General features: G+C 36.3%; 1 protein-coding gene across 1 annotated transcript in view; it reads left to right on the top strand.

The window, feature by feature from the left end:
• The window catches only part of LOC150101143 (ubiquitin carboxyl-terminal hydrolase 24-like), an 824,883-nt gene that overhangs the window by 486,225 nt on the left and 311,747 nt on the right, over positions 1 to 26,911 (top strand). Inside the window, exon 35 of the mRNA XM_090401261.1 lies at positions 12,649 to 12,710. Within this exon, the coding sequence (XP_090257387.1) occupies positions 12,649 to 12,710 (62 nt within the window). The remainder of the gene's footprint in view (positions 1 to 12,648; positions 12,711 to 26,911) is intronic.

The raw sequence follows: 26,911 nt of genomic DNA, 5'->3' as shown, positions 1-26,911 counted from the left end.
TTGGTAATCGACATACGAGTTAATCCGTAGTATAACATCGTAATTTGTAAATCAATTTTAAACTCGGCTTTCCTCAATATTTTGTAAAGCATATAAATTGGTTTGTTCTACTAAAATTGTGAGAAAATCTTCAGAAAAGAAAAGTTCAACTAACCTTTTGATACTGAAATTTCCAGTGTCAATTTTAAAACCTGCAGTTTCAACAAAGTCAAATTGTGGGGGCTCTTCTTCTGAATTTTCCCAATAAGTTGATGTTGATGTATTTGGCTGGTTGCTAACTTCATCTTCAAAAGTTTCTTCATCACCGGAGTCACCACTAGAGTCGTCTGTAGGATCATCTTCGGAATTGGAACCAAACATTTCATGAAATTCATCATTGCTCATATTAGCATAAGCTTCTACTTCTATATCAGTAAGTTTTCTTTTACTGGTCATGGTGAAATTGAAGGTTCTTAGAGACTAGAAATAAAACAGAACTAGACGCAATAAACACTGGCGTCAGCACATGTAATATATAGATGGAAGTGATACGAGATTACTCGTAGTTGGTGTATGAAACAAAATTCGATCTGATAAGCCGGTTACGAGATTACTCGTAGTGACCTTGAAGATGGGAGTGATACAAGATTACTCGTAGTTGGCGTATGAAACAAAGATTACTCGTAGTGACCTTGAAGACGTGAAAAGCGCTTGGCGTGCGGGAACAAACTATGACTGAGTAGCGTGGCAGCGAATGTGTTAAGTCTCTTCTCTGGTAGAGTTCCAGAGGAGTGGAAAGAAGGTAAAATCCCTTTACTTAAGGGAGATTCTAAGACTGCAGTAGCAAATTATGGACCAGTCAGTATCTCGGGTGTAGTGGTAAAAGTACTAGAAAAATTGAAGGAAAAAGAGAATTCCAGAATGGGTAGATAAAAATACGATACTGTATGATGGTCAACATGGCTTTGTCAAAGTCAGTCATGCCTTAGTAATTTACTAACTTTTTATAATAGAATAACAGCTGAGTTGGATGAAGGAAATGGCTACATGATGATTTTGCAAAGGCATTTGACAGAATGCTACATGGAACTCTGTTACGCAAATTAGAATGAATGAGGATGGATATGACACTGGTTAAGTGTGGATATAAGGGTGGCTGCTGGGCAGATATCAAAAGAGTGGTATACAGAGGGGCAGAATTGAAGTGAAAACAGGTGACTCATGGTGTGCCACAAGGTTCAGTGCTGGGACCATTTCTGTTTGATTTGTACATAAATAATATAGGAAATAACCTGATAGGAAATATTCAGTTGTTTGCTGATGAAGCGAAATTAGTAGAGTAATAGTTAGTAGAGAGCTTGCCGGACGATTTAAATAGGCTGTCAGTATGGGCTAAAGTTAATGGGTGTCAGTTTAATGTCAAAAAATGTAACAGTATGCATTGTGGGATAAATAGATTACAAGCTGTATTCTGTTTTATTACAGGATTACAAAAGCCTTGAAATGCTTTATTTGTGACTGAGTAGTGTTTGTATCTCTAGAAAAGTAAACAGATACCCTTTAGTTTCTAATTTGCAAATAATCAAAATCAATAAAGAGCACATTTCCAGTATTCGGATTAATCTTAGACATTATAAAGTTTTAATTTTGTCTAGGTAGAGGTAAACTAAAGTTTCATATATACTGTTGAAATAATATTTATCAAATACGTTGGTGTCCAAAACCTAAAGATGAACATTATTTCTGCAGATTAGAAGTGGAAATTGAGACGAATCGGGCTTTGGCAATTTGTATAACTGATGATTTCCAGTAGAAAGTGGGTACACATTCAACATTTTTGAATCATGCAAGAAGAGGTCACATTTTATCCTGTTGAGGGCTATAGCACTCAACAGGATAAAATTGTATTGCTAGAGAGTTTAGAATTTCACATAATGTTGCATCCAGGCAATGGGTAGCATATCAAACCAATGGAATGCTTCTAGACATTTGTTAAGAGGTTGCCCTCGCTCTATCACAGAACATGATGACAAATTTTTGGTTATAACAGCAAAACATAATCAATGCATCATAGCAGGTCAGCTTGCAAGTCAGCTCCATTCAAGCACAGGCACACGGATATCTCGACAAACTGGGGCAAGACATCTGCAATAAGTAGACCTATTCACCCCAAATCTGCATCCCTTTATCCACATCTCATCGTACAGCATGTTTTCAATGATGTTGTATCCATAAAAATTGGACAAAACCCCAATGGGCTAATGTACTCTTTACAGATGAGAGTTGTTTTAGTCTTTCCTCTGATTCTAGACGACACTTGATCTGGCAAGAAAGTGGTACAGCCTACCATTATGAGAATGTTCTTGAAAGGGATAGATATGGCTGTGCTGGGGTCATAGTGTGGGGGGGAGGCATTATGCTTAATGGGACTATGACTTGGGAACACTGTCATAGTCTCATTAACAACAATGTATACAAAGTTTTTCAACATTGTCACGTTCGATTGTTCTGTGATGCTATAGACAAAGTATTCATTTTTATGGATGACAGTGCCACACCACAATTGTACGCAATGGAGATACTTCTGGAGACTGAGGATATTAATTGAATCGAGTGGCCAGTATGCTCCTCAGGTTTCAACCTCATAGAACATGTTTCAAACACAATAGGGAGAAGCATTGCTGCTCAAAAGTTCCCTCCAGAAAACAAATAAGGCCTTATCCTTGCTCTGAAGGAGGAGTAGGCACCAGTTTGCCTCATGAACTCTTGAATCACTTGGTGCTAAGCATGGTACGACATTGCAATTTGGGGTGGACATGTTTCATACTGAATTGTCTCTCCACATAGTTTTCTGTAAGCGCTGTACGTTAATTCCTTAACTACAACCTTAGTATCTGTAACAGGATGCTGGCCTAGTTAGTCGAGTGGTTAATGTATGCACTCTCCAGCCAAAAGGCTGGAAGTTCAAATCATGCCATGGGCATGGTTGTTTGTGATTGTCTGTTAAAATACTAGTGGTGGTGGGCAGTAGCTGCTGTTGGTGTAGATGATGGTAGTCACGGTTGGTTGTAGTTGGTGGAGACAGAGAGTTGTAAAGTAGGTGCCCTCCCTTGATGAGTCTTTGGACTCCCTGGAGGTGTCATGTAATAATAATAATAATAATTTTTTGTGTAATATAATTTATTAGTATGCTGGCAATAAATTTATGTCCACATTTGGCTGTGGTCATAAAAATTTTTCATATTCAGGTAAAAATGTAGTTAGTCCTTAGCTTTTGGATACCAGTGTATTATTTCAAATATTATGCCTCAGTTTGCTTGTTGCAGGAATTCACATGAAACGTTATTTTCATTCTGCACAAACAGTTGTTTTTGTTGGTGCAGGAATAGACATTTAGTAAAGCATGGATGACTTATCAAAGGTATGTTCCTGACTTACCAAATGTCTGTTTGATGCCACAAATTCCATTCTTCATTGAGTTGAGTCATTTACCAGAGAGGGTGGTCTGTGTGTAGCCGGTGAATGAGTTTAAGAATAGGTATAAGACAATCATTGGATTGGAGTAGACCTCCTACAGTCAATCCTAGACCCCTGTAGAGGTGTCCCAGTAACAGTATTAATTGCAATGCACATGATTCAAAGAAGTAAGAGGAAGCTGTCCGGTTGATTGTTTACAATGAATAGTTGGAAAAAAGTGAAAAGGGGTGACCTTGATGCAGTGTTTCAAAAAAGAAAGAAAGATAAACAGGTACCTTCAACAAATAAGAATGGATACTAGTTTAGTGTTGCAGTATTAATGTATCGGATTGAGAGTGAAGATATGATATGACATTTATTATATAAGGAGATGATTCAAAGTTCTCAATCATTAGGGCATAGGAATGGGTTGAATCTACACCCTAATGGGACTATGACTGGGTGTTTCTTGATGTTCTCCAGTTCCATTGTTTATTGATTTTCTGTTGTTGTTTTTTTAATATAAATAAAAAAAAAATACATCCTATAATGTATTTTATTTCCATAGGAAGTGAGCAAGGCCATTTTAGCCCTAACTTTTGGAGTCTGAGGAGCAGTCAAACTCCATTAGCCAGTTAGAGATAGCTGGCTCAAGACTATCACTAATTTTAAATGGTATCCAATGAAGAGAGTACAACAGACAAGTGCCTCCATGTTGGGATCCTTAACCTTAACACGATATATTATTTTCTGAATGAAGATTACAGGATGAAAACCTGAGTTTCCAGGAGGAAAAACCCACTTGCCCATGTGAGAGATTGACTAACTCTGAAATCAGTTAGCCTGAAAAAGTTCCTCTAGTTGACAACTAGAATCAAACCTAGATGCAGTAGCCTTGTACTGTCTATGGATGCAAATGCCACTTCCACAGGACTACACAGGTCTCATAAAAAAAAAAATATATATATATATATATACATATACATACACAGGATATTTCAGGAAGAATAGTAAATATTTTGATAATGATACTATTGATTATTCTGAGTAAAAAAATTTGATATAAACATGTCTCCAATTGCCAATGGATGTGGTTGAAACTGGTATGTAAAACACCATTTTGAGAGGTATTAAACAATGATAAATGACTTATTGTTTGTATTTCTTTAACTTTTGAATGATACAAAACACAAATAATTGACAAATACTGTAATTTACAGTTCATAATACTCATATTTGTAAATTTAGGGACACAAAAACACACGTGTTGAACAGATTATTTTATTAATTACTAATAAAATAAAACTTGATGTTTCGACCCCTATACCAAGGTCATCATCGGAAGAATACAACTGTATAAGGAACCAAGCTACATGCTCATGCCCTGTATACTGGTAAACTAAATCTACGTAGTTAATAAATCCTTTTTCCTAGCCTGACCTCTAGTGATAAAAAAAAAAAAAAAAAAAAAAAAAATTAATAATTAAAAAAATTAAAATAAAATTAATTAATTAATTTAAAAAAAAAATATATATATATATATTATAAATAAATAAATACAACTACAATAAACAGCTAAAGTCCTCATGTATTAATATTCTTCTGGATAGTTCTGATTGTTATTAAATGATTTCTTTCAGTTGCTGTGGAATGTTACAAACACTTCACCAGGTTGTCTTCTTGTAGTGGGATTTTTCTAAGGCTAGTTTAGGTTGTTATACAGGTTGTAGATGAGTCCTCCACATTCTTGAAATGGTTAGGCTATCATTTTTGTTGAGATTTGGGTTGTGTTTGAGCATTTCACATGACTCTTTAAATTTTCTCTCAAACCAGGTTTTGGTGCGGTGTAGGGACTTGGTATTTTTCCAGTCAATTCTATGGTATGTTTGGAGTGCGTGGTCAGAAAGGCTGGTTTTACCAAAATGGAGGTATTTAATGTGTCATTTGTGTTTGTCTTGTCTGATTGGGATAGTTCTACCTGTTTCCCCTATGTATGGTATGTTACATGTGCATTGTATTTTGTATACCCCTGGGTGTGCTAGGTGTGGAAGAGGATCTTTAGAAGAACTGAATAGGTGTCTTAACTTATTTGGGGGTTTAAAGGTGGTTTTAATGTTGTATTTGCGAAGTGTTCTGTCTATTTTTTCAGAAATGCCTCTAACATAAGGAATGGCAATAGCATTCTTGAAATCTTTTTTGTTCTTACTGGTATCTTTATGGAGTATCTTGTGAATAGTTTTTTTACTGTATCCATTTTTGATAAATGTTTGGTTGATGATCTTGTATTCCTGGTTTAGAGCCTGTTCATTAGAACAAATAGTTAGGGCTCTATGTTTAAGGGTGCTTATGACACCTAGTTTTTGTGTTGGGTGGTGGTAAGAATTTTTGTGTATGTATTGGCCTGTGTGTGTAGGTTTGCAGTAAACTGAGAAGGAGAGACAGCCAGAGGATAATGTGTGACAAGTGTGTCTAGGAAAGGAAGAGAGTTGTTTTTTCCCATTTCAATGGTGAATTGGATACGTTTGTGTTGTTTGTTTAGGTGGCTAAGGAATGTATTTAGCGCTTCGTGGCCGTGGGGCCAAATGGCGAAAATATCGTCGACGTATCTGAGCCAAATTTTGGGCTTTAGGCATGCTGTCTCTAGAGCACGTTGCTCAAAGTCTTCCATATAAAAGTTAGCTATTGGGGGAGAAAGTGGTGAGTCCATGGCTGTACCTTCTTTTTGAAGGTAAAAATTGTTTTGCCACACGAAATATCCGGAGTGGAGTATGTGAACAAAGAGGGCCGTGATGTCATGTGGAAATATGTTCTGTAGGAGCAAGAGCGTGTCATTGATCGGGACATTGGTGAAAAGGGAAGTTATGTCAAAGCTGACTAATAAATCTTGATCATTGAGTGTAATGTTTTTAATTTTATTAATGAAATGTTGTGTATTTTTTATGTAGGAAGGGGAATGACCTTCCAATTCCTTGAGTGTGGCAGCTAATTTTTTGGCTAAGTGATAATTTGGGCTGTCAATTCCTTCAACAATCGGACGAAGCAGTGTGCCTGGTTTGTGTATTTTTGGCAGGCCATAAATTCTGGGTGCACGGGCATATTGAGGTATTAATTTTTTTGTTGTTTCTTCGGGCCATGTGTGGACGGATTTGATTAATTCAGTTGTTTTCTTTTTGTTACGTTTTGTGGGGTTGTAGTGTACCATTTGGTAGGTGTTGTGGTCCGATATTAAATGGTTCATTTTTTCAATGTATGTTGTAATGGTCTAAAAGGACAGTGGCATTGCCTTTATCTGCTTTCATGATTATAATGTCTTGGTTATTTTTTAAGGATTTAAGGGCTAGATTTTCGGTTTTGTTTAAGTTGGTGCTTAGTTTTTTGTTTGAATTTAGTATAACCGATGTTTCCATTCATATTTTATCAGCCAGAATGGTGGGGAGGGATCTTAAACCTCTCTCGATATGATACATAATAAATGTTCAAAAATTCCACTGCCAACCTCAATGCACTCTGTAACTCTTGTGGTAATAATACATACTGTTCTTCTGAGGCCATCTTGATGTTCTTTTATGAGGGTAGCATTATACATGATGAGAGTAATCATTTTGTGTATTTATCTTTTCTTTGTATACTTTGCTATTCATCTATCCCTACAAACCAAAATCTAAGGGATTGAGGTCTGGAGACCTTGGTGGCCAATGAATAGGACCACCGAGCTATTGTTCAGGAAAATTTCGATTTCGATATTGTGTCACCTGATGGCTATAATATGCAGGAGCTCTATCGTTTACTGAAAGAACATACCAATCCTTGTAGCCAAAGGAACATCCTCCAATAGTAATGGAAGTTCAATTTGCAGAAATTGTACATAAATGGGCCCCTGTAGGATGATTTGGTAACACAACAGGCCCAATCAAGTCATTGCAGATCATACTGTACCACACATTTACAGAGAAACAATGTTGGAAATACGTTTCTACAGTGGTATGTGGATTTTTGTCAGACCACTAATGCTAGTTAAAGATGTTGTTGATACCTGATATGGGTGAACCTAACTTCATAGATGAACAGTATTAATACAATTCATCAGCAATTAGCATTTAACCTCTCACAAAATTTGAATTGACTGCCTTTATCTCCTGGGAGAAGGTGTTGCACTTGCTATATGTGAAATGGATACAAACCTCCCTCATGTAATGTTTTCCATACATATGTGGAAGACCAATACGTGCAGAAATTTTCCATGTGCTTGTAGTAGGACTATGTTCTACCAACTGAAGAATGTGTTCTACTTCATCCACATTTTGTTCATTTCCGTGTTTTCAGAAGAAATGTGACTGCTGGGAAGAACAGTACCAGTCTCATGGAGTTTGTCATAAACACTAGTAAACATTCTTGAATATGGTACTCTGTTGTTAGGAAACCGTCGATGGTATTCTCTACAAGTAGCCTAACCAAAATCAGCATCCTACACCTGGAACAGAACAGAAAATTAACTTTTTTGGACATGTTCTTTTCCCTCTTTCCATCTGTAATATTTACAACTTCAATATGTAAATCTGCCTTCTTGGGCAATAGATACAGCAGGACTCGGCACATTATCCATCTCAAAAAAAAAAAAAAAAAAAAAAAAGGTATAATCAAAACTCTTATAAATTTATGATTATGACCTTAAACTAGAACTTGATACTATCCAAAGAATTATACAGCAGAATGGCTCCCTCCCCAAAGACAGTCCAGTATATTATACACTGGTTTCCATATATTAAGGAACAAAGAAAAAAAATGTGATGACTCGAGGGAGGGGGGGGGGGTATATGAAAGTCAGGTATATTATGTAAAAAGTGACATTTAGTTTATCATATAGACATGAGTGGCGCTGTCAGCAGTATGTGCAAATGGCATAAAAACACTATGGCATAAAAGTGGGAGTGGTTTTCCATTTTGTATATGGAGTGAGAACAAGACATTTTGCAATAGCATATTTTTTGGATATGGCTGCAAGATATCGTATAATATAACCACTGAATTCAGGTAGCAAGCTATTGTAAGACTACAGGGCCACCAAAGTCAGCTGAGGTAGTCAGATGGTTGCATGTGACTTGATCCATTGTGGAACCAATTCATAAACAGCATCCTGGATACAATGAAGGAAAGCCATGTGCTGCAACTGCAGTGATATCTCCAAACAGTGCCGGATTTACTTATAAGCTAAAAAAGCTACAGCTTAGGGCCTCGCAATCAGCCGGGGCCTCAAATAAAAAACAAAAAGACCAGCTGATGTAATTTAAAACAGTAGGGGGGGCCCCTGGGTTTTGTACAGCTTAGGGTCTCAGCAAGTCTAAATCTGGCCCTGTCTCCAATCATCTACTTGCCAAAATAGGAGTGTTACTCTGAATCAGTTAAGATCTGACCTTGCATCAGTTATAGGAACATTCATATCCAATGTGGGCAAAAGGCTTCACAATGGTGGTCTGAATTCTAGGCAGCCAGTATTCTGTGTGCCCCCTATCCCCATGCCACAGGAGAGAACATTTGAAATGGGCCAGGTTCCATGTCAGCTGGATCACCAGTGGCTGTCAGTATTGTTTACAGAAGTTCTGCTTTGCTCTGCAAAGCATTAACAGGCATACTTTGATTTGGAGAGAACCAGGGACACATTATCATCTCTCTGATGTCAGTGAAAAGGACAGTTATTGTGGAGATAGTTTCGGGAAAGCATCTCATTGAGTTGACAAACTGACCTGTACGTGCTTCCTACTGAAACCGTGAATACTGCAGCTTATAGAGATGAGATCCCAAACCCCTCTGTTTGTCTGCATGTGGGTGCAATAGGGAAGACATTTATCATACATGACAATAATACTTGTCCACAATGAGTAAAACTTGTGAACCAATATCTGCAAGACAAGACTACTGTATGTATGGACTAACCAGCCAGCTCTCTGGACCTAGCTGGTCGGAATTGTATTGAGCATATCTGGGATGTATGCTCTAGGCAGACCTATCTCTGCCCCCCCCCCCCCCCCCCAAAAAAAAACCGAGAGACTTAGGACAGCTTTGCAACAGCAATGGTTGTCATTACCAACACAGCTCCTGGACACCTTATAAACAGTATGAAGCATTGTGAGCACCGTATTGCTGTGAGGGATGACCACATTCCTTATTGAGGCACTTGGACAATCTCATTTTGACCCCTTGTTTATGACCACTCTCTTCATCTATCCATTTGTTACTGAATTAAACTATTTATTTACAGTTTTTGTGGGTGTTTAATTCACATCTCATATCATACTGCTTTTCACCAAATTGCATGAAAATTCTTTATAGTTTGTCTCTTTGTATCTTAATTTATGAAAACCACTGCAGATACATACGAGCCTTTTCCCAAGAACCTTAATCCTGTATATTGAACCCCAATCCCCTATATTGTTGGAGTTTCTTAACTGATTTCAGTAATTCTGGGGATATATATATATATAATTTGGTAGCTCCCTTCTTTCTTGTCAGTAAACTTTTTTCCATATTATCTGCTGCCAACGACAAGCAGTCCTCTTTTTCTCTCCAGTGTTTACCAGCATCTTTATTATTATCTTCTCTCACACTTTGGACCAACAGGTTGTTTCACTAAGAAGAGATGTAAGAACATCATTCCATTCCTAGAAGGCTGGGAGCACTATGTATATAACATCTTTTCTATATAACCATATCCTGATGCTTTTCTACCTTTGCTGCTAATCAAAATGAACAGCCTACAGTTTCATATCAAATTCACCATGGAGAAGGACAGAAAATTAGCTTTTCTGAACATCATCCTCTTTTCCTCCCACGTGTTTACTAGATTCCTTTTTATCATCTTCCCTCATACTTTAGAGAAACAGGATCTTTCATTGAGAAGAGAATGCCAAAACATCAATTCTTCATCCCATATAAAACAAAAAATATCTAGTCCATTGCAGCACAACATTGATATGATATTCATAGAATCTTCTAGTCAATCATCCAACTTTTATTTAGGTGCTGTTTGAAAATTGAGTGCTTATTCGAAGAGAGTGTTAAAGCTGTACTAGATCTTCTGAAATTGAAAACCAAAACTTCAAAATGTCTTATTCTTATTAATTCTTCTTTCTTTCTTTCAAAATGATAAAAAAAGGGGAAGACTTGATTTGATATATCTACAAAAATAGTAGCCATTAATGATTTTTAACAGAATTTGATCTAATTTGTCAACAAAAATTGGTGACAATAAAAACCTATTTTGACTAAAGTCAGTAATGAAGCACTCTCATTCTCAAGAATGGTTACATTAATTTACAAAAATTTGTAAGTTAGCCATTTACCCCCCCCCCCCCCCCCAAACCACTGCAAACCTTTTATTAACTATTAAATGACCAAAAGAGAGGATGTTTAGTTGTTTTTCTTATATCTGTTACAATTTTGAATTGTTTCTGCTACTACCTTATTGTTAATGTTTTTATACTGTGAGAAGTTATTTTTGCTCTGAAGATGCTGTTTGGAAAATTGAGCAAAATATTAAATACCTTATATATTTTGCTCTTGTTGTTCATTGTTTAATACTGCTAAACTGAAAATGAATAACTGCTCCCTCCTAAACTTGTTGATATGCTGTTCATTTTATACTTGGCAGTCATGAAATATTGATAAAATGGTGAAAAGCTCTTGTAGTGCCACTTTAAACTGAAGCACATTTACTGTTTGAATATAAACTCTATGCAAATGCAATACAAGCAACCAGCAAGATAGACATGCCGTTTGAAGAAGATATGAGTGAATAAAGAGACATAAAATACTTTTAAAAAATTTGCCTTAGATGATAAGTTACTTGTTGATGGTGATGCACCTTGTGTGTGGGACAACCAACTGCTTTTGATGGTAAAGAAGAACAGAAAAAAGGCCACCATTGAATTGAATTCAAGCCAAATCTGCCAGATTCAAAAGATTCACTCTGAGTGATAAAACCATTTGTATGCATTGCCATTGATTGGAAAAGTTGACAGACTTACGCAATAGGATTTACATAAAGTGATAGTTAACAGTAGAATTCAAAGAGACTTTCAATCATGTATTTGATGATCAGAGCCTCTCACTTTACTTGCCACTGCTTTCATTAATTAGTTGTTGGACTGGCTGCTGACAGGCAAATGGGTTATGTGCAAGAACACGAAATGATTCCATCGTTGGTTATCATTCAGCTAACCTCTGTCATGCATTTCAAAGCTACCGTTCACCCTGTTTTTACTGTATCACGTAGAATACAGCTCATGTAATGGATTATTAACTTGCAGTGAGTGCACATGCATTGTTCAAAAATAGCCTGCATTGGTTAACTGCCAAGAATTTTTCCTTCCCCACCGAGGCTGAAGCGACTCCATATTCCATGGACATCTTGCCATCTGATAATCACCTCCTTATTGCTGGGCCGTCATGTGCACACCCAACAGTGTCAGAACTAATAGGCATTGGAAATAGGGTTGAATGATTTATTTGCTTCTAAAAATTGGGAGTTTATAGGAATATTATTTATAAACTTCTATCTCATTGTGAAATGGTTATTTACTCCCAAAGCACTAATTGATTTTCCCTTATAATACCAATAATAATACCAATCTTAAACATTTGATAGTAGTTATATGTGCTGTAGAGGTATTAAGTAAGAACTTAGGTAATTCTTCAGTGCATGCAGTTGCCACTCTAGATGAATTTATGTTTCCTGGAAGGCTGCTGATAATAACACAATAATAACAGTAATAATACAGGGTGTTTCAAAAAGAATGACCCGATTTCAAATGATTATATTTAATAATGAAAATGTGGTACAGTTACAAAATAAATTGCCAGGTATGAAGTAAGGCCTAAAGTTTCACTCACCACAATTACAGATGCTCAATGTGCCCTCCACCTGCTGCACAGACAACATCAAGCCAATAGCTGAATTCATCGGACATTCTTTTTTGAAACACCCTGTATTCTGGGCTTGACATTGTTAAGACTATAAAGTTTTTTTTTAGTGTTATTTCTTACTTTCTGTTGATACCGAGTTAGTTTATTCAGTGCTAATTTTATGACCCTAATGAAATTGGCCATAAAATCCAGTGAAATGTATGTGTCTGTACTAGCTATTATGGCAAATAAACATGTCGAAATACTCTAAAACAATACTGCTAAAACTCATTGCTGCTTTTCCACTTTTTCTAGACTGCTGAGCCAGTGCAAAGAATATTTTGAACTGGGATGCAAACTTTTAAATGGCTTAACAGGTGAGATGTAATAATTGTTAAGTATTATTACATATAAATATTTTGAAAACTGGGATGCAAACTTTTAAATGCTTAACAGGTGAGATGTAATAATTGTTAAGTAGATATAATAAATTTCGCTATTTACAGTACAAAAAGCGTTACCTTCAGTGGGAAAAAATATTAAAACTTGGTTTAGCTTTCTCATACTATGTCATATAATATAGTATTGAAGTTTGGAAAGCCTGATCTCTCAAGCATTTGGCTTCTTCTAACATTTTTTTTTTAGTTAATGTTGTTGTTTTTCTTTTTATTAATATTCATGTATTTATGTTAATTTGCATGTATACATTCAACTACTTTTAAATACAGCATATTAAATTCATTTTAGTTTCCTTTCAGTATGATAAGCAATAGTTTTGAGAATACAGCTGATAGTAGTTTGGATCCTTGAACTGAGAATAGTATGGTATGAAATATATAGTATGAAAATGAGAGGATTGAATGAAACCAGATGTTTTGCTGTTTTAATAATATTATCAGTATTACAGTCTACTCATAGACTCATTGAGGGAGGTCCTAAACATCATGTCAAGCACTATCCAACATTTGCTCAGTATCTATCATACTTTGTTTTGAACTCATTCACAGTCATAACACCTACAACAGACTCTGGCAGCCTATTTACTCATTCACCACTCTCCAAGCAAAAAAAAAAAAAAATCCTAGTTCTAATAACACCATTGCTAACTACACTCTTACTCAGTTTCTGAGGCTGGCCCCTAGTTCCCCCATCACCAGACCATTTCTGAAAAATTTTCTCTGAATTAATCTTGTAAAAGCCTTTCAGTAATTTCTATGTCTCAATATCATATGATCTCTTTTTCTGCCTGTCAACCAATTTCTACAACCCACAAATCTTCAACCTGTTCTTGTAGGGTTCATTCCATACTATCATCTTGGTTACTCGCCTCTGGATTCTTCTCCATCTCTTCGTCATTGCCAAGAAACCTTCGTGACCAGATCTGCATTCAGTAGTCAAAATGGGGTCTTATCAAGGCTCGATAAAGAGGAATAATAACCTGTTTGTCTCTGCTCATCAAAGTATTCTTTAGTAACCGAGTAATCTGATGAGCTGCTGTAGTCACTTTTGCTATATGCCCTCTAAACTATAACTCCAAATCCACTAATACTTCCAAATCTCTGGCTTCATCACTTTCCTGGAGTACCGATCCATCAAAATCATCCTGCAAAATTTTAAATCATCTGTATTAACTATTGCTCTACCCAACTTTGCATCATCAGTAAACAACTGAACAGTTCCTCTCAGATCCTTTCCTATATCATTAATGTACAAATTAAACAGTAGCATCCCAAGAACAGAGCCCTGTGGCACTCCACTAGTCATGGGCCTTCTTCTGGACTCTACTCTTGAATAAAGTATGCTCCGATATCTCTCCATCTCATCTATCTCACCAATCCTCTATCCATCCTCATGTGCTGCAGTTTATTGAATAGAATTTCATGTGGTATCCTGGTCAAAGGCTTTTGCAAATTCCATCAGTATCACTGTAAACCCATTACCTTTATCCAACTCAGCTGTCACTGTATTATAAAATGTGAGCAAGTTACTGAGGCATGACCTATCCTTCACAAAACCATGTTGCACCAGTATCCCATTCCCATCTATCCATTGCTGTATTTTGTTCTTGACTAACTTCTCCACTACCTTCACACAACTCCTGATTTGCTAATCAGTCAGTAATTTACTACATTAATCTTGGAGCTTCCTTTATGCAATGGAACTATTTTCCCCTCTTTCCAACCCCCCCCCCCCCTTGGACTAACCTAGAGATGAGACTTAGATTAAACAATGTGGTCAAGTGCACTGACAATTCCCTAGCACCTTCACATAACACTTGAGCTGGTATACCACTAATCCCATAGCTATATTCACATTAAGGTTTGTAATATGCTATGCTATGCACCTCCATTTCATTTAACTCAGTTCTCATATAAGCCTTTGTGTCACTCATTACTGCAAAATCTCCACCTGGATGATATACTCTTGCAAAGTGTTCACTTTGTAATTCTACTATTTTGACTAATTCAGCTACCTCCCTACTATCAGCATTCATTAAAATCATTCTGCCATAAACATTTTTTCATTTACTTGCAGCATATCAAAAGAACTGTTTGGGATTATCTTTGGTCCACACTGCTAGTTTTCTTTCATACTCTGCTTTTGCCTTTCTTACCATACTGGTTATTCTTCTGGTCTGTGCTTTGTACTGCTCATCACCTTTCTCCTTGAATTCCATCCACATTTTTTTCTTTTTTTTTGCAGCTAGCTTCTCATCTCATGTTATCTTCCTATTACCCTCTTTTACCTTGCAGTGTCCAGGGTTTATTAATCATCGGACCTCAAACCGTTCACAGGATAAGGTGGTCAGCCCTACGCACCGATGTATCATGTGTCCTGTAGTATTGAGTTCTCGAGGCCGGTTTGCCTGTTTTGCGGGATGAAAAACCCCAGAATAAACCAGGGAAAAAAACTCCACGCACCCTACTGCCCACACCCAAGACCGGCTAACCTGGCTATGGCCGAGGAAGATCCTTCAGTTCCTCACATCACCGGCGGGAATCGAACCTAGGACACTCCTTCACCAGGCATATGGTTGCGAAGCGCACAGCCACTAAGCTAACTGTGCAGACCAGCTCCAGCTTAATGATGTTTATCCATTTAACTCCCACTCGATTTACTTTCCTGACTATAAGTATGCAGTCTGCCATTATTTCAAAAAAAAAAAAAAAGAAGAAGGAAAGTTGTGCAGACGCATGAGGAGTATAAAATTTCAGTAAGAAAAATTATATTTAGTGAGTAAAGAAGAATTGCAGTATGAGTAGAAATTGGTAAGCCAGTCTGAAATAAATCTTAGGGAATTTTTACATTGTGTTGTAGCAAAATTAAAAGTGGCTATTTGGAAATGGCTGGTTCAAATGGAGATTGCAAGAAAGTGGTTAGTGAAAGAAATAATATTAAAGTTACAAAATGATATTGTGCCCAATGTAAGGGTTGTGCCGAAGTGAGATGGATAGAGGAATAGAGTGGAATAAAGAGAATAAAGCAGATGAGATTTTTTCCCTTGATTTAAGGGAGTGGAACACATATTTTTTGGTAACTCTCTTCTTCTCAGTTTAATCTGCTAGTTATAAAAATTTTCAGTGTTAACTAGAAAACAGGTTTTTGTTAGTTGAATGAATTCAATAGTGATCATTAAGAATAATAAAATAATAAGTGGTAATTCATTTGTAAATACTTATAATCACATGAGCCACTTTCATACTTTAAAATATTTAGTTCTTTAATCATGTTTTGTATAAACAAATTTGTACAAAAAGGCAAGAGCATTTTGATAGACTTTGTAGAGGATTTTACATTGAATTAAGTTTTCAATATGAGGTCACTTAATGCTATCAACCTGAAATGATCATATATTCAGTGAAATTCGTTAATTTGCAGATGCTGAAATTACAACAGATATTTTGTAGATACTTGCTTAGGACAGTACTGGCATACCGGTTCCAGTGTTATCGAACTCCTACTTTGTATCTGAAGTGTACTGTATAGTCAAAAATTAGAAAACATTCTACCATCATCAGCCTGTGGCTAGAGATAGCTTGCTGATATTAGAGGCCAGTAGTGGAACCCAAGAATCATGCATTCTAACAAAGAGGTCACAATTCCTGAAATGGCAGCACAGTGCAATAATGGTTGTAAAGCAGCAGATTGACTCTCTCTCTCTTTCACACACACACACACACATATGTACTTTTCTAATATCCTGTCAAGATGAATTTACCTAAGAGGGACACAAAAAGATTGACTATTCTTCTCATGAATTGGCAGTCTTTCTGGTTTGTCTGATGTATTTTAGATTTCAAGAGCAAGGGTTAAATACTAAATAATAAATACTTTGGACAAACCAGAAGAATTGCATATTGGTCTAAAAGAACACAGAAAATATGCCCTTCTTCCCAGGGCATATTTTCTGGTGATCACCAGGGCATGGATCTGGTGATCCAAATCACCAGATCCAATGGAATAAACCTTCCTCCTCTACAGAAATAGATTTAATCAAAGTGACTATTTCTGGAATCTACCACAGCACTACAACATTCCTCAACTTAAACAAATTTAGCTGCATCAAGTTACCAAAAATCTGGGAGACCATTATTTTTGAAACCTTTAGCATGTCCATCACTACACTAATAGATAGTACCAGTTAGGAATGTAAAAGCCTGCATTTCTGAATCAGCATGTATTTGTCTTTCTACTAGTATACCCGCATGCGCCTGTGCAATATATTTATTTTTGCCCATAAAAATGCCTTATTGAAATATTAGCTTAGTAATCTAATTAGCTACATAAGTTTATTTAATAAAAAAAAAAATCAGAACTCCCTGGTGGACACAGGAAGTTAAAGAGGCAGTGAAGGAAAAGAAGAAAGCATATCAAAAGTTCCTGGCAAATAAGTCAGCTTTTACTCTTACAGAATACAGAGACAAATGTAAGAAAGCTAAACAGTGTGTAAAACTAGCTAAACAAAAGTCATGGGAGGACTTTGGCAAGAATATAGAAAATAAATATCAAGAAGTGGCAAAATATTCTGGAGGTTGTTGAAGAAGCTTAGGAATGGAGGAAAGAGTGCTGTAAACGGAGTTAGAGATGATAAAGGTGACATGAAACAGGAGAAAAGGATATCCTTGAAGTATGGAGTAATTACTTTGAAAAACTGCTAAATGAAACAAGCAGTGATGACAGCACAGTGATAAAAAACACTCAACAGGCATGCAGTCAGGAATACATATCCATACTTGAAGTAGAAAAAGCCATCAAAGGCTTGAAATGTGGAAAGGCAGCAGGAGTAGATGATGTTCGACCAGGAATGCTAAAGTATGGTGGTATAAAAGTCTTACAGTGGCTGCACTGCATAGTTCAGAAAGCCAGGACAGAGGGACGAATTCCCGATGATTGGAGTAGAGCTCTCATAGTACCCATATATAAAAAGGGAAATAAAACTGCATGTGAGAATTACAGAGGTATTTCCCTACTGAGTGTTCCTGGCAAGATCTATGCAAGTATACTTGAGAAACGGTTGAGAAGAATTGTGGAAGAAAAGCTTGGTGAAGAACAAGCTGGATTCATGCCAAATAGAGGCTGTCAGGATCAGATCTTCACTTTACGACAAATAGTCGAGAAAGCATGGGAATATAACAAAGATCTGTATTTAAGTTTTGACGATTTCGAAAAGGCATATGACAAGGTGCCAAGAGAGAAGCTATTCAATACGCTGCAGTTATATGGTGTCAATGGGGCATTATATCAAGCAATACTTAGTCTTTATTTGAGTTGTAAGTCAGCAGTTAGAATTGAAGGAAGTACAGGAAGATGGTTTAATGTTAAATCTGGTGTGAGACAAGGATGTACATTATCCCCTCTGTTATTTATTATCTGTATGAATCATAATATGAAAGAAAGTGGTATTAAACATGATATCAAAAATGGAGATGTTAATGTCAGCTCTTTGCTTTATGCGGATGATGTTATACTTCTAAATAAATCTGCTACAAGTCTGCAAGATTCTCTGACTAAATTGAATAGCTGTTGTAATAGATATGGTATGAAGGTCAGCAATAAAAAGACAAAGACAATGAAAATAGGCAGAATCATTGAAAATGTCAACTGTGTTGCGAATGGAGAACCTGTGGAACAAATAAAACATTTCAGCTACTTAGGCATGATTTTTACTGAAGATGGTAAATTAAATATAGAAATAGACAACAGAATCAGCAAAGCTGGTATGGTGGGAAGTCAATTGAATAAATTCATATAGAATAAGAAAGAAATTAGTCGGAACACTAAATTAGCTGTATACAACACAGTGTTCAAACCAGTTTTAACTTATGGATCTGAGAGCTGGGTCAGAAGTAAAACACTTGACCAAAGACTAGAGACTGCAGATATGAGAGTCCTGAGAAAAATTAGAGGCGTGAACAGATGGCATCAATGGCAATATCATATTAAAAATCAGGATATTAGGAAAGAACTTGACATTGTCAGCATCCAGGAATGCGTTAGCAGAGCTAATCTCAGGTGGTATGGCCACTTAAATAGAATGGGAGAGGAAAGATTAGCAAAACAAGTGTTCTCTGCCAGGTTGGCAGGAAAACGACCCAGAGGAAGACCATGATATAGGTGTATTGATACGGTAGAAAGTGCCTTAGACGATAGAAATATAAGATCTGATAATGTTGGAGTCTTGACAAGTAACAGACTGATTTGGAGGAAAATTGTAGATAGGAAGTTAGTAATGATGTAATTTTTTCATGTAGTACTGTCATATCCTGTACACCCCTTGAGGGTACATGGCAGGAATTTGATGATGATGTTTATTTAATTATTAGCTTTAGATGTCATTTTTTTTTTTTTCACTATAAATCAACATGAGTGGTAATCAACATCAAAGCATCCGTACTTGATTTATTAACCAATACCGTATTTCCCCGAAAATAAGACTAGGTCTTATATTAATTTTTGCCCCAAAATATGCATTAGGGCTTATTTTCAGGGGATGTCTTATTTTTTCATGTACAACAATCTATGTTTATTCATGTACAAAATTTTACATTTATTCAAATACAGTCGTCATCATCAACTCATGAATAGCGCACATTATTTGTCCATTGTAAACAATGCACGAATTTACGCATGGGTGCTTAAGGGTCAAAGCTGTATAACTCAGAGGAGACCTCCACATAGTCTTTAAAGGAATGCAGAGAACTTATGAGGGCTTCTGACCTATTGTCCAATCCTCACCTTCTTGTGGTGCACCCTGTTGGGTATCTACCTGAATACTGAAAGAACGAGGATGGGCTGGCAATTTGGGATTTAGCCAACTAAATTGTATTCTTATTGGCTTAAACCAATATACAAAATGATGGTGCAACATGACAAAATTTCATCCCAGCTGGGGTGTCGCACTGTTAAACAAGGCCCCAGTTATTTTTGCCAGGGAACCAGGCAGAACAGCGAAAAGTCAGCTACTGGAACAAATCTGAAAACACACCCGAACTCAACATCACCAGAGTTAAAGATCGGTACTATCAACATAAGAAGCCTGGATGGCAAAGAAATGGAGCTAGCTGAGGAATTAGATAAGTACCAAATTGACATTATAGGGGTGACTGAAAGACAAAAATTGGTGAGATCTTTCTGAGCAATAAATACAAAATGTTATATTCAGACAATAACAATCGAGGAAAAGAAGGGGTAGCCATAGTATTCAACACTAAATACGAGGCTAATCTTCTTGAATTGCAGGCAGTCTCGAGTAGAGTGATGTGGGCAAATATCAAAATGTGGAACTGGACAATGAGACTTATTTTGCCTATGGACCCACAGAAGGTTCTACTAAGGTAGAAGTGGAGGAATTTTTTGAGCTCTAAATAAAGCTACTGACACAATGAAAAAGGAAAAGTTGGCCCTTGTTGGGGATCTAAATAGCAGAGTAGGAAGTGATTGTCAGACATACAAAAATATTTTGGGAAAATTTGGAGAAAAGAGCAATGCTAATAATAATGGCAAATATCTGTTGGATTTCTGCTCAGGACATGGACTGGTTATTACTAACTCCATGTTCCAACATAAAAATGTGCACAAATTCACATGGAGAGAAGAGGCAAGGAATAAGAAAAGTCTCATTGACTATGTTATTGTTAATAGTGATGTTTTTCCCCTGGTGCAGGACACCAGAGTGTACAGAGGATTTGAAATTGGAAGTGATCACTATTTAGTCTTGAGCAGGATAAAATTGAATTTCATATTTAAAATAATGACATGTACGAAAGTTTTAAAGCGAATAAAAGTTGAGCAGCTCTCAGATGTGAATTGTAGACTAAAATACACAAAGATTATTGAAGAAAAAATGAAACAGTTTGAGAACAAGAACTAAACCTTGGGGATTCAGTGGCAAACCTTGAAGAAAACTCTGATTGGTTCAGCCAGACAGGCATGTGGTGAGGTTGTCTGCAAGGATAGAAAAATCAGAACTCCATGATGGACACAGGAAGTTAAATAGGCAATGAAGGAAAAGAAGAAAGCATATCAAAAGTTCCTGGCAAAGAAGTCAACTTTTGCTCTTAGAGAATACAGAGACAAATGTAAGAAAGCTAAACAGTGTGTAAAACTAGCTAAACAAAAGTCATGGGAAGACTTTGGCAAGAACATAGAAAATAAATATCAAGAAGGTGGTAAGAGATTCTGGGGGTTGTTGAAGAAATGGAGGAAAGAGTGCTGTAAAAGGAGTTGGACATGATAAAGGTGACATGAAAACGGGAGAAAAAGATATCCTTGAAGGTATGGAGGAATTACTTCGAAAAATTGCTAAATGAAACAAGCGGTGATAGCACAATGGTAAACAACACTGAACAGGCATACAGTCAGGAATACATATCCATACTTGAAGTAGAAAAAGCCATCAAAGGCTTGAAATGTGGAAAGGCAGCAGGAGTAGATGATGTTCGACGAGGAATGCTAAAGTATGGTGGTATAAAAGTCTTACAATGATGCACTGCATAGTTCAGAAAGCCTGGACAGAGGGATTAATTCCTGATGATTGGAGTAGAGTTCTCATAGTACCCATATATAAAAAGGAAAATAAAACTGCATGTGAGAATCACAGAGGTATTTCCCTAGTGAGGGTTCCTGGCAAGATCTATGCAAGTATACTTGAGAAACAGTTGAGAAGAATTGTGGAAGAAAAGTTTGGTGAAGAACAAGCTGGATTCAAGCCAAATAGAGGCTGTCAGGATCAGATCTTCACTTTACGAGAAATAGTCGAGAAAGCATGGGAATATAACAGAGATCTGTATTTAAGTTTTGTCGATTTGGAAAAGGCATGTGACAAGGTGCAAAGAGAGAAGCTATTCAATACGCTACAGTTATATGGTGTCAATGGGGCATTATATCAAGCAATACTTAGTCTTTATTTGAGTTGTATGTCAGCAGTTAGAATTGAAGGTAGTACAGGAAGATGGTTTAATGTTAAATCTAACCGAACCTTTCTTTTCTGCTGAACTGAATCGAGAATTTTATGGTGATTTAATTGTAGATGGTCTTAGGTGTACCACCTGAAATATGAGAGCAGTATTCCAGGGTTAGTGGATTTCAGATTTGTACAGAGTAAGCAACTGGGCAAGAGAGAAGCAGCGTCTTGAGCAAAAAAGGATGCCAAATGATTTGGAAGCCTATGATACCATGAAAAAGAGCCATTCCAAGAATGAAGATCTGGTCGTGAAGGTTAAGTTGAGCATTAGAACCTTTCTCAATTATTTCATTAATTTTTTTATGTACTGAAAGTAGTGAGTGGGAACTATCTCGAGAATGCCAAAATTGAATTACTGCACTGTGCAAATCAGGTTAGGTATAACTTAAATTACTGTTCATGTGTGAGGGGTCCAGAACTGTTTCTTTCTAATCTAAGATGCATCTTTCTAGTTCATCAGGGCATTTTTGGATATTTGTAGTAATATTCCAGTCTATCTGATGTTGATGCTCTTCTAAATTAGAGTTGGCAGAGAAAAGGACATGACTGGAGAAAGCGCTTGCACGGGTTCTGTTGTAAGAGATATCATGTTAATGCTCTTCGAGTCATAGAGAGACAGACTTATCGGTTTGCCCATAATATGGCTTCCTGCAACTACAGATGATTTTATATACTCTTGGGAACTGAAGTTGGTGATGTTTTGGCTTTAGGTTGACTCAGGAAAGAATGAAGTTCTGGTAGGATAGTAAAGTAAGTTCTAATATTAAATTTCTTCATAATTTTCACCAATTCGGGCGATAGAGAACTCACGTACAATAATGGAATGTGAGCAATACGGTTAGAGTTATCTTCCTGCTGAGGTTCGAGATGTGAGTATACACAGTTAGAAGTGCTTCGAGGTGAGTGGCTGTTGTTTAAGAAAGTGCTTTTGAGGTGGTTAAGTTCGATTTGAAGATCTTCTGAAATTAGAGATCGCACACGGTGAGCCAGAGTGGTGATAATTCCGAGTTTCTGCAGAGGGAAGTGATGAGAGGAGGCATGTAAGTATCTGTCCATATGAGTTGTTTTCTGAAAAATAGAAAATTTGAGAGAATTAGGCATCCTAGTAATCTTTAAATCTAAAAAGGAGAGGGCACCGTTCACCTGAAGTTCTGATGTGAATTTAATATTTTGGTGACGGTTGTTCAAATGATCTAGGAAGGTTTGTAAGTTCTCTGGACCATATTCCCAGATGAGGAAGATGTCGTCTACGTATCGAAGCCACAGTTTGGGTTGTAGCGCTAGAAATTGCTTTTTCCTCAAAGTCTTAAAGAAAAATGTTGGCTAACACTGGAGACAAAAGGCTACCCATATCTAAGCCGCTGGTTTGTTTAAAGATTTTTCCTTCAAATAAGAAATAACTGGAGTTTACACAATGCATTAATAAGGAGAAAATTTTTTTGGACAATCTGTTTTTTAGGAGATCGAGGACTTCTTTGGTAGGAACATTTGTAAAGAGAGAGACAGTATCAAAACTGATTATTCTGTCTGGCTCCTTGAGTTGTTAATTTTTTACCTTAGATACAAAACCTGCAGAGTTCTTGATATATGAGGAAGAATTTCCAATGAGATGTTTTAAGGATGAGGATGATTTTATCAGCAAACAAAGGAAATGCAACAGTCGTTCTAAACAGATCTGATTACCGCACCAAGATTAGTGAATTATTAATGTCTAATACTTACTCTCTTCTACAAAGTTATCCCAAGAGAGAACTTACAACCAGACCAATAACCTTCGCAAGTCAACTTCTGAACTTCCAGGACACACCTGGTTATCTCTCCATTCTCTTCATCCTTTGATTCCTCGTTTATACAGCCTTCCAAAGATCCACAAAGTGGACACACCTTTAAGACTGATAGTTGAAGGCATTGACTTCCAACCACTTACAACCTGTCAAAATACCTTGCCTCATCCTTAAAACATCTCACTGAAAATTCCTTGACTCGAAGAGCATCAACATGATATCTCTTACAACAGAACCTGTGCAAGCGCCCTCTCCAGTCATGTCCTTTTCTCTGCCAACTCTAATTTAGAAGACCGTCAACACCAGATAGACTGGAATCTTACTACAAATATCCATAAATGCACTGATGAACTAGAAAGACTCATCTTAGAATCGAAAGAAATAGTTCTGGACCCCTCACACATGAACAGTAATTTAAGTTATAGCTTACCTGATTCACACAGTGCAGTAATTCAATTTTGGTATTCTCGAGATAGTTCCCACTAACTAATGCCTCACGCTAGACCTGCCACTCGGACTGTTGTTGTTCCTAACTTGTTTATGTGAGAAGTTCACTATTTTAACTTGCTAGTTTTCCAATATTTTGTGATAGTGTGTGCACTTGAAGAAGTTTAGGCCTAGCGTGGCCTGTTCTGTCCTTAGAAGTTTAAGAGGATGTCCTGGTTTATAAAATGTAAATGTAAGTTTTTGCTGGTTACTAGGACAAATCTAAAACATTTAATAATGCAATGAGTGGGAAGTACAGAACTAACAAGTTTATTCAGAGATACCAGTATTTTCATCTTAATTTCATATGACTTCTTCATGTGTAAGAAAAGGACTTAATAAACAGACAGACAGACAAACAAACATTAAAAAATTAGCCTGTTAACAACTAATATGGAATTATGTATGAACATACATTCATAGTTGTACATACTGCATGCTCTTGTTTGTATGTTTGGCTTGCCACCATAGGAACAATTCTGACGAATTCATTCTGGGGTTTATAGAATGATATTAAATTCTGTATAGAATTTAAATACCATTTCCAAAGATTTCCAGATTTTTTTTTCTTTCTGTTTTATCATAGTATGTGGATAAGATTTCAAATTCATTCTGCAAAACTTTGTTTTTCTCTGTTGAGACATCAGCAGTGTCAGTTGAATACAGAAAATGAGATGATAGAGATGTGGTTGTTCTGTAACATGTCTTTCCTCAACTTGTTGTTCAATAGATTTCTTAAGTTTGTCTATAGTGTGGTATTCTGTAGTCACACCACAATTAAAATCCCAGATATTTCAGGGGAACTGTGTCTAGTTTTAATGGATTGAAGTGTTTTTATTCCAATGAAAGAGATAAATACTGTTCTAATTTTGTATTCTCAAAAGATTTTAGTGAGTTTCTTGGAAATATGGTTAATATAGTAAAGAATGATAAAACCATTGTCATCTACATCACTGGAGGTACATTGATTAGTAAGGAGCCTCTAGACAGTGCATTCATTGTAGCCATTTTATAAAAAAATATATATAATAAAAAAAATGTTATTTAAAAATTGGAGTTCTTTTTCTAGCTCTCTCTCATTATAACCCATCATCTCATTATTATTATTATCATTATTATGTAACACCTCCAGGGAGTCCAAAGACTCATCGAGGGAGAGTGTGCCAACAGCATCGAATGATTGATCCCCTTCCAACTACTAACCGAGTATAATGCAAAAAAAAAAAAACTAATGAAATTCAACAACCCCTTCACTACACACGCTATGCCACTTGACCACATGCATATTAATAGAAGAGCACATGTAAAGTCTCTGCCATTACATTTAGCTATAGAAATAACGTTGATATTAGAAACAAAGGCGTTTATTGTTGAGCATTATTTTCATTCATATGATGGAGTCGATAGAGCAAATGGTCCAAGCCTATGACATGTTTGTGAGCAGTTTGTTCATTACATGATATGTCCAGCAGATGTCTCAGCACTTGTTCTCCAAGATGACAGAGAACCTTTGTATGCATTACAAAACCTGTTTTGAAAGACAAGGTGCCCATTTCAAGCACTTAATATACTGTCATTAATGGTTTATTCGGCCAAGATTCCACCAATAGTTGTGGATGTATATATCATCATGTGTAAACATATATTTCTTTGTTAATAAACCCATTTACTCCATAACATATATTGGCCTAGTTATTTAGTACTATTCTTTTGCACCATGCTGTATATATAATGAAACTTATACAGAGAGCCTTGTCTTTGCTTCTGGTCATGCTACAATATTAAATTTTTCAGTTACATGATTTTATTACAGTAAACAAATATCATTTGGATAGCTTAATGATTAAATAAATGTTCATAACTATATGTATGGTTTTAAGTTGCATATATGGTTTTAAATTAATTCTTTACATACAATTTGGATTTTAGTCATATAACTAGAATTTAACCATATGAATAAATCCCGTACAATATTAAATTTTTCAGTTACATGATTTTATTACAGTAAACAAATATCATTTGGATAGCTTAATGATTAAATAAATGTTCATAACTATATGTATGGTTTTAAGTTGCATATATGGTTTTAAATTACTTCTTTACATACAATTTGGATTTTAGTCATATAACTAGAATTTAACCATATGAATAAATCCCGTACTCTCGGCTGAATTTAAGATCCAATGCATTTGGGTATTACAATGTTTTCCAAGTAATATTTAAGGATGCTAGGCACTTATCAGCCAGTATAATAGATATGCTAGCAAATACTAATAATAATATTCTTTTAGCAATAATGATATTACTACTATGAGGGATGCTTGAAATGTTTGGTAAATTTCCAATAGACGGCGACATAATTCATTCATTCATATACCAGTGTCAGCACATATCATCTTTTTCATGACCCCTGGAAAAATTTTAGTCACGTGCGATGTTTAGTTCTCAGTTCTAGTTTGGCAAACATTTAAAATGACCGTATTCACATTTTTTCATAAAAATGGAGAAAACGAGTTTCGTGCAGTGATAAAACATTTTTATTTGAAGAAGTGGATGGCCATGCAGATCAAAGTCGAGTTAGATGCATTTCATTGGGACCCTGCACCAACATTAAAGACTATTTATTTTTGGGAATAATGAGCTTAAACATGGTCGTAAGTCCACCGAACATGAAGTGCTCTCCAGATGCCTGACTGAGGTTGCTATGAAGGAAATGATTGACAAAATCCATGGTATCGTTATGGAAGACTGCCGAGTAAAAGTGCATGAGATTGATGAGATTGTAGGCATCTCAACTGAACAGGTGTATAATATCCTGTGCAAAAAATTGCACATGAAAAAGCTG

Source organism: Typopeltis vanoorti, chromosome 12, assembly GCF_054136105.1.
Source record: "Typopeltis vanoorti isolate ZY-2024b chromosome 12, IOZ_Tvanoo_1.0, whole genome shotgun sequence".
Taxonomy (NCBI): Eukaryota; Metazoa; Arthropoda; class Arachnida; order Uropygi; family Thelyphonidae; genus Typopeltis; species Typopeltis vanoorti.
Note: the sequence above shows the minus strand (reverse complement) of the source record. Positions and strands in the feature narration are given on the sequence as shown.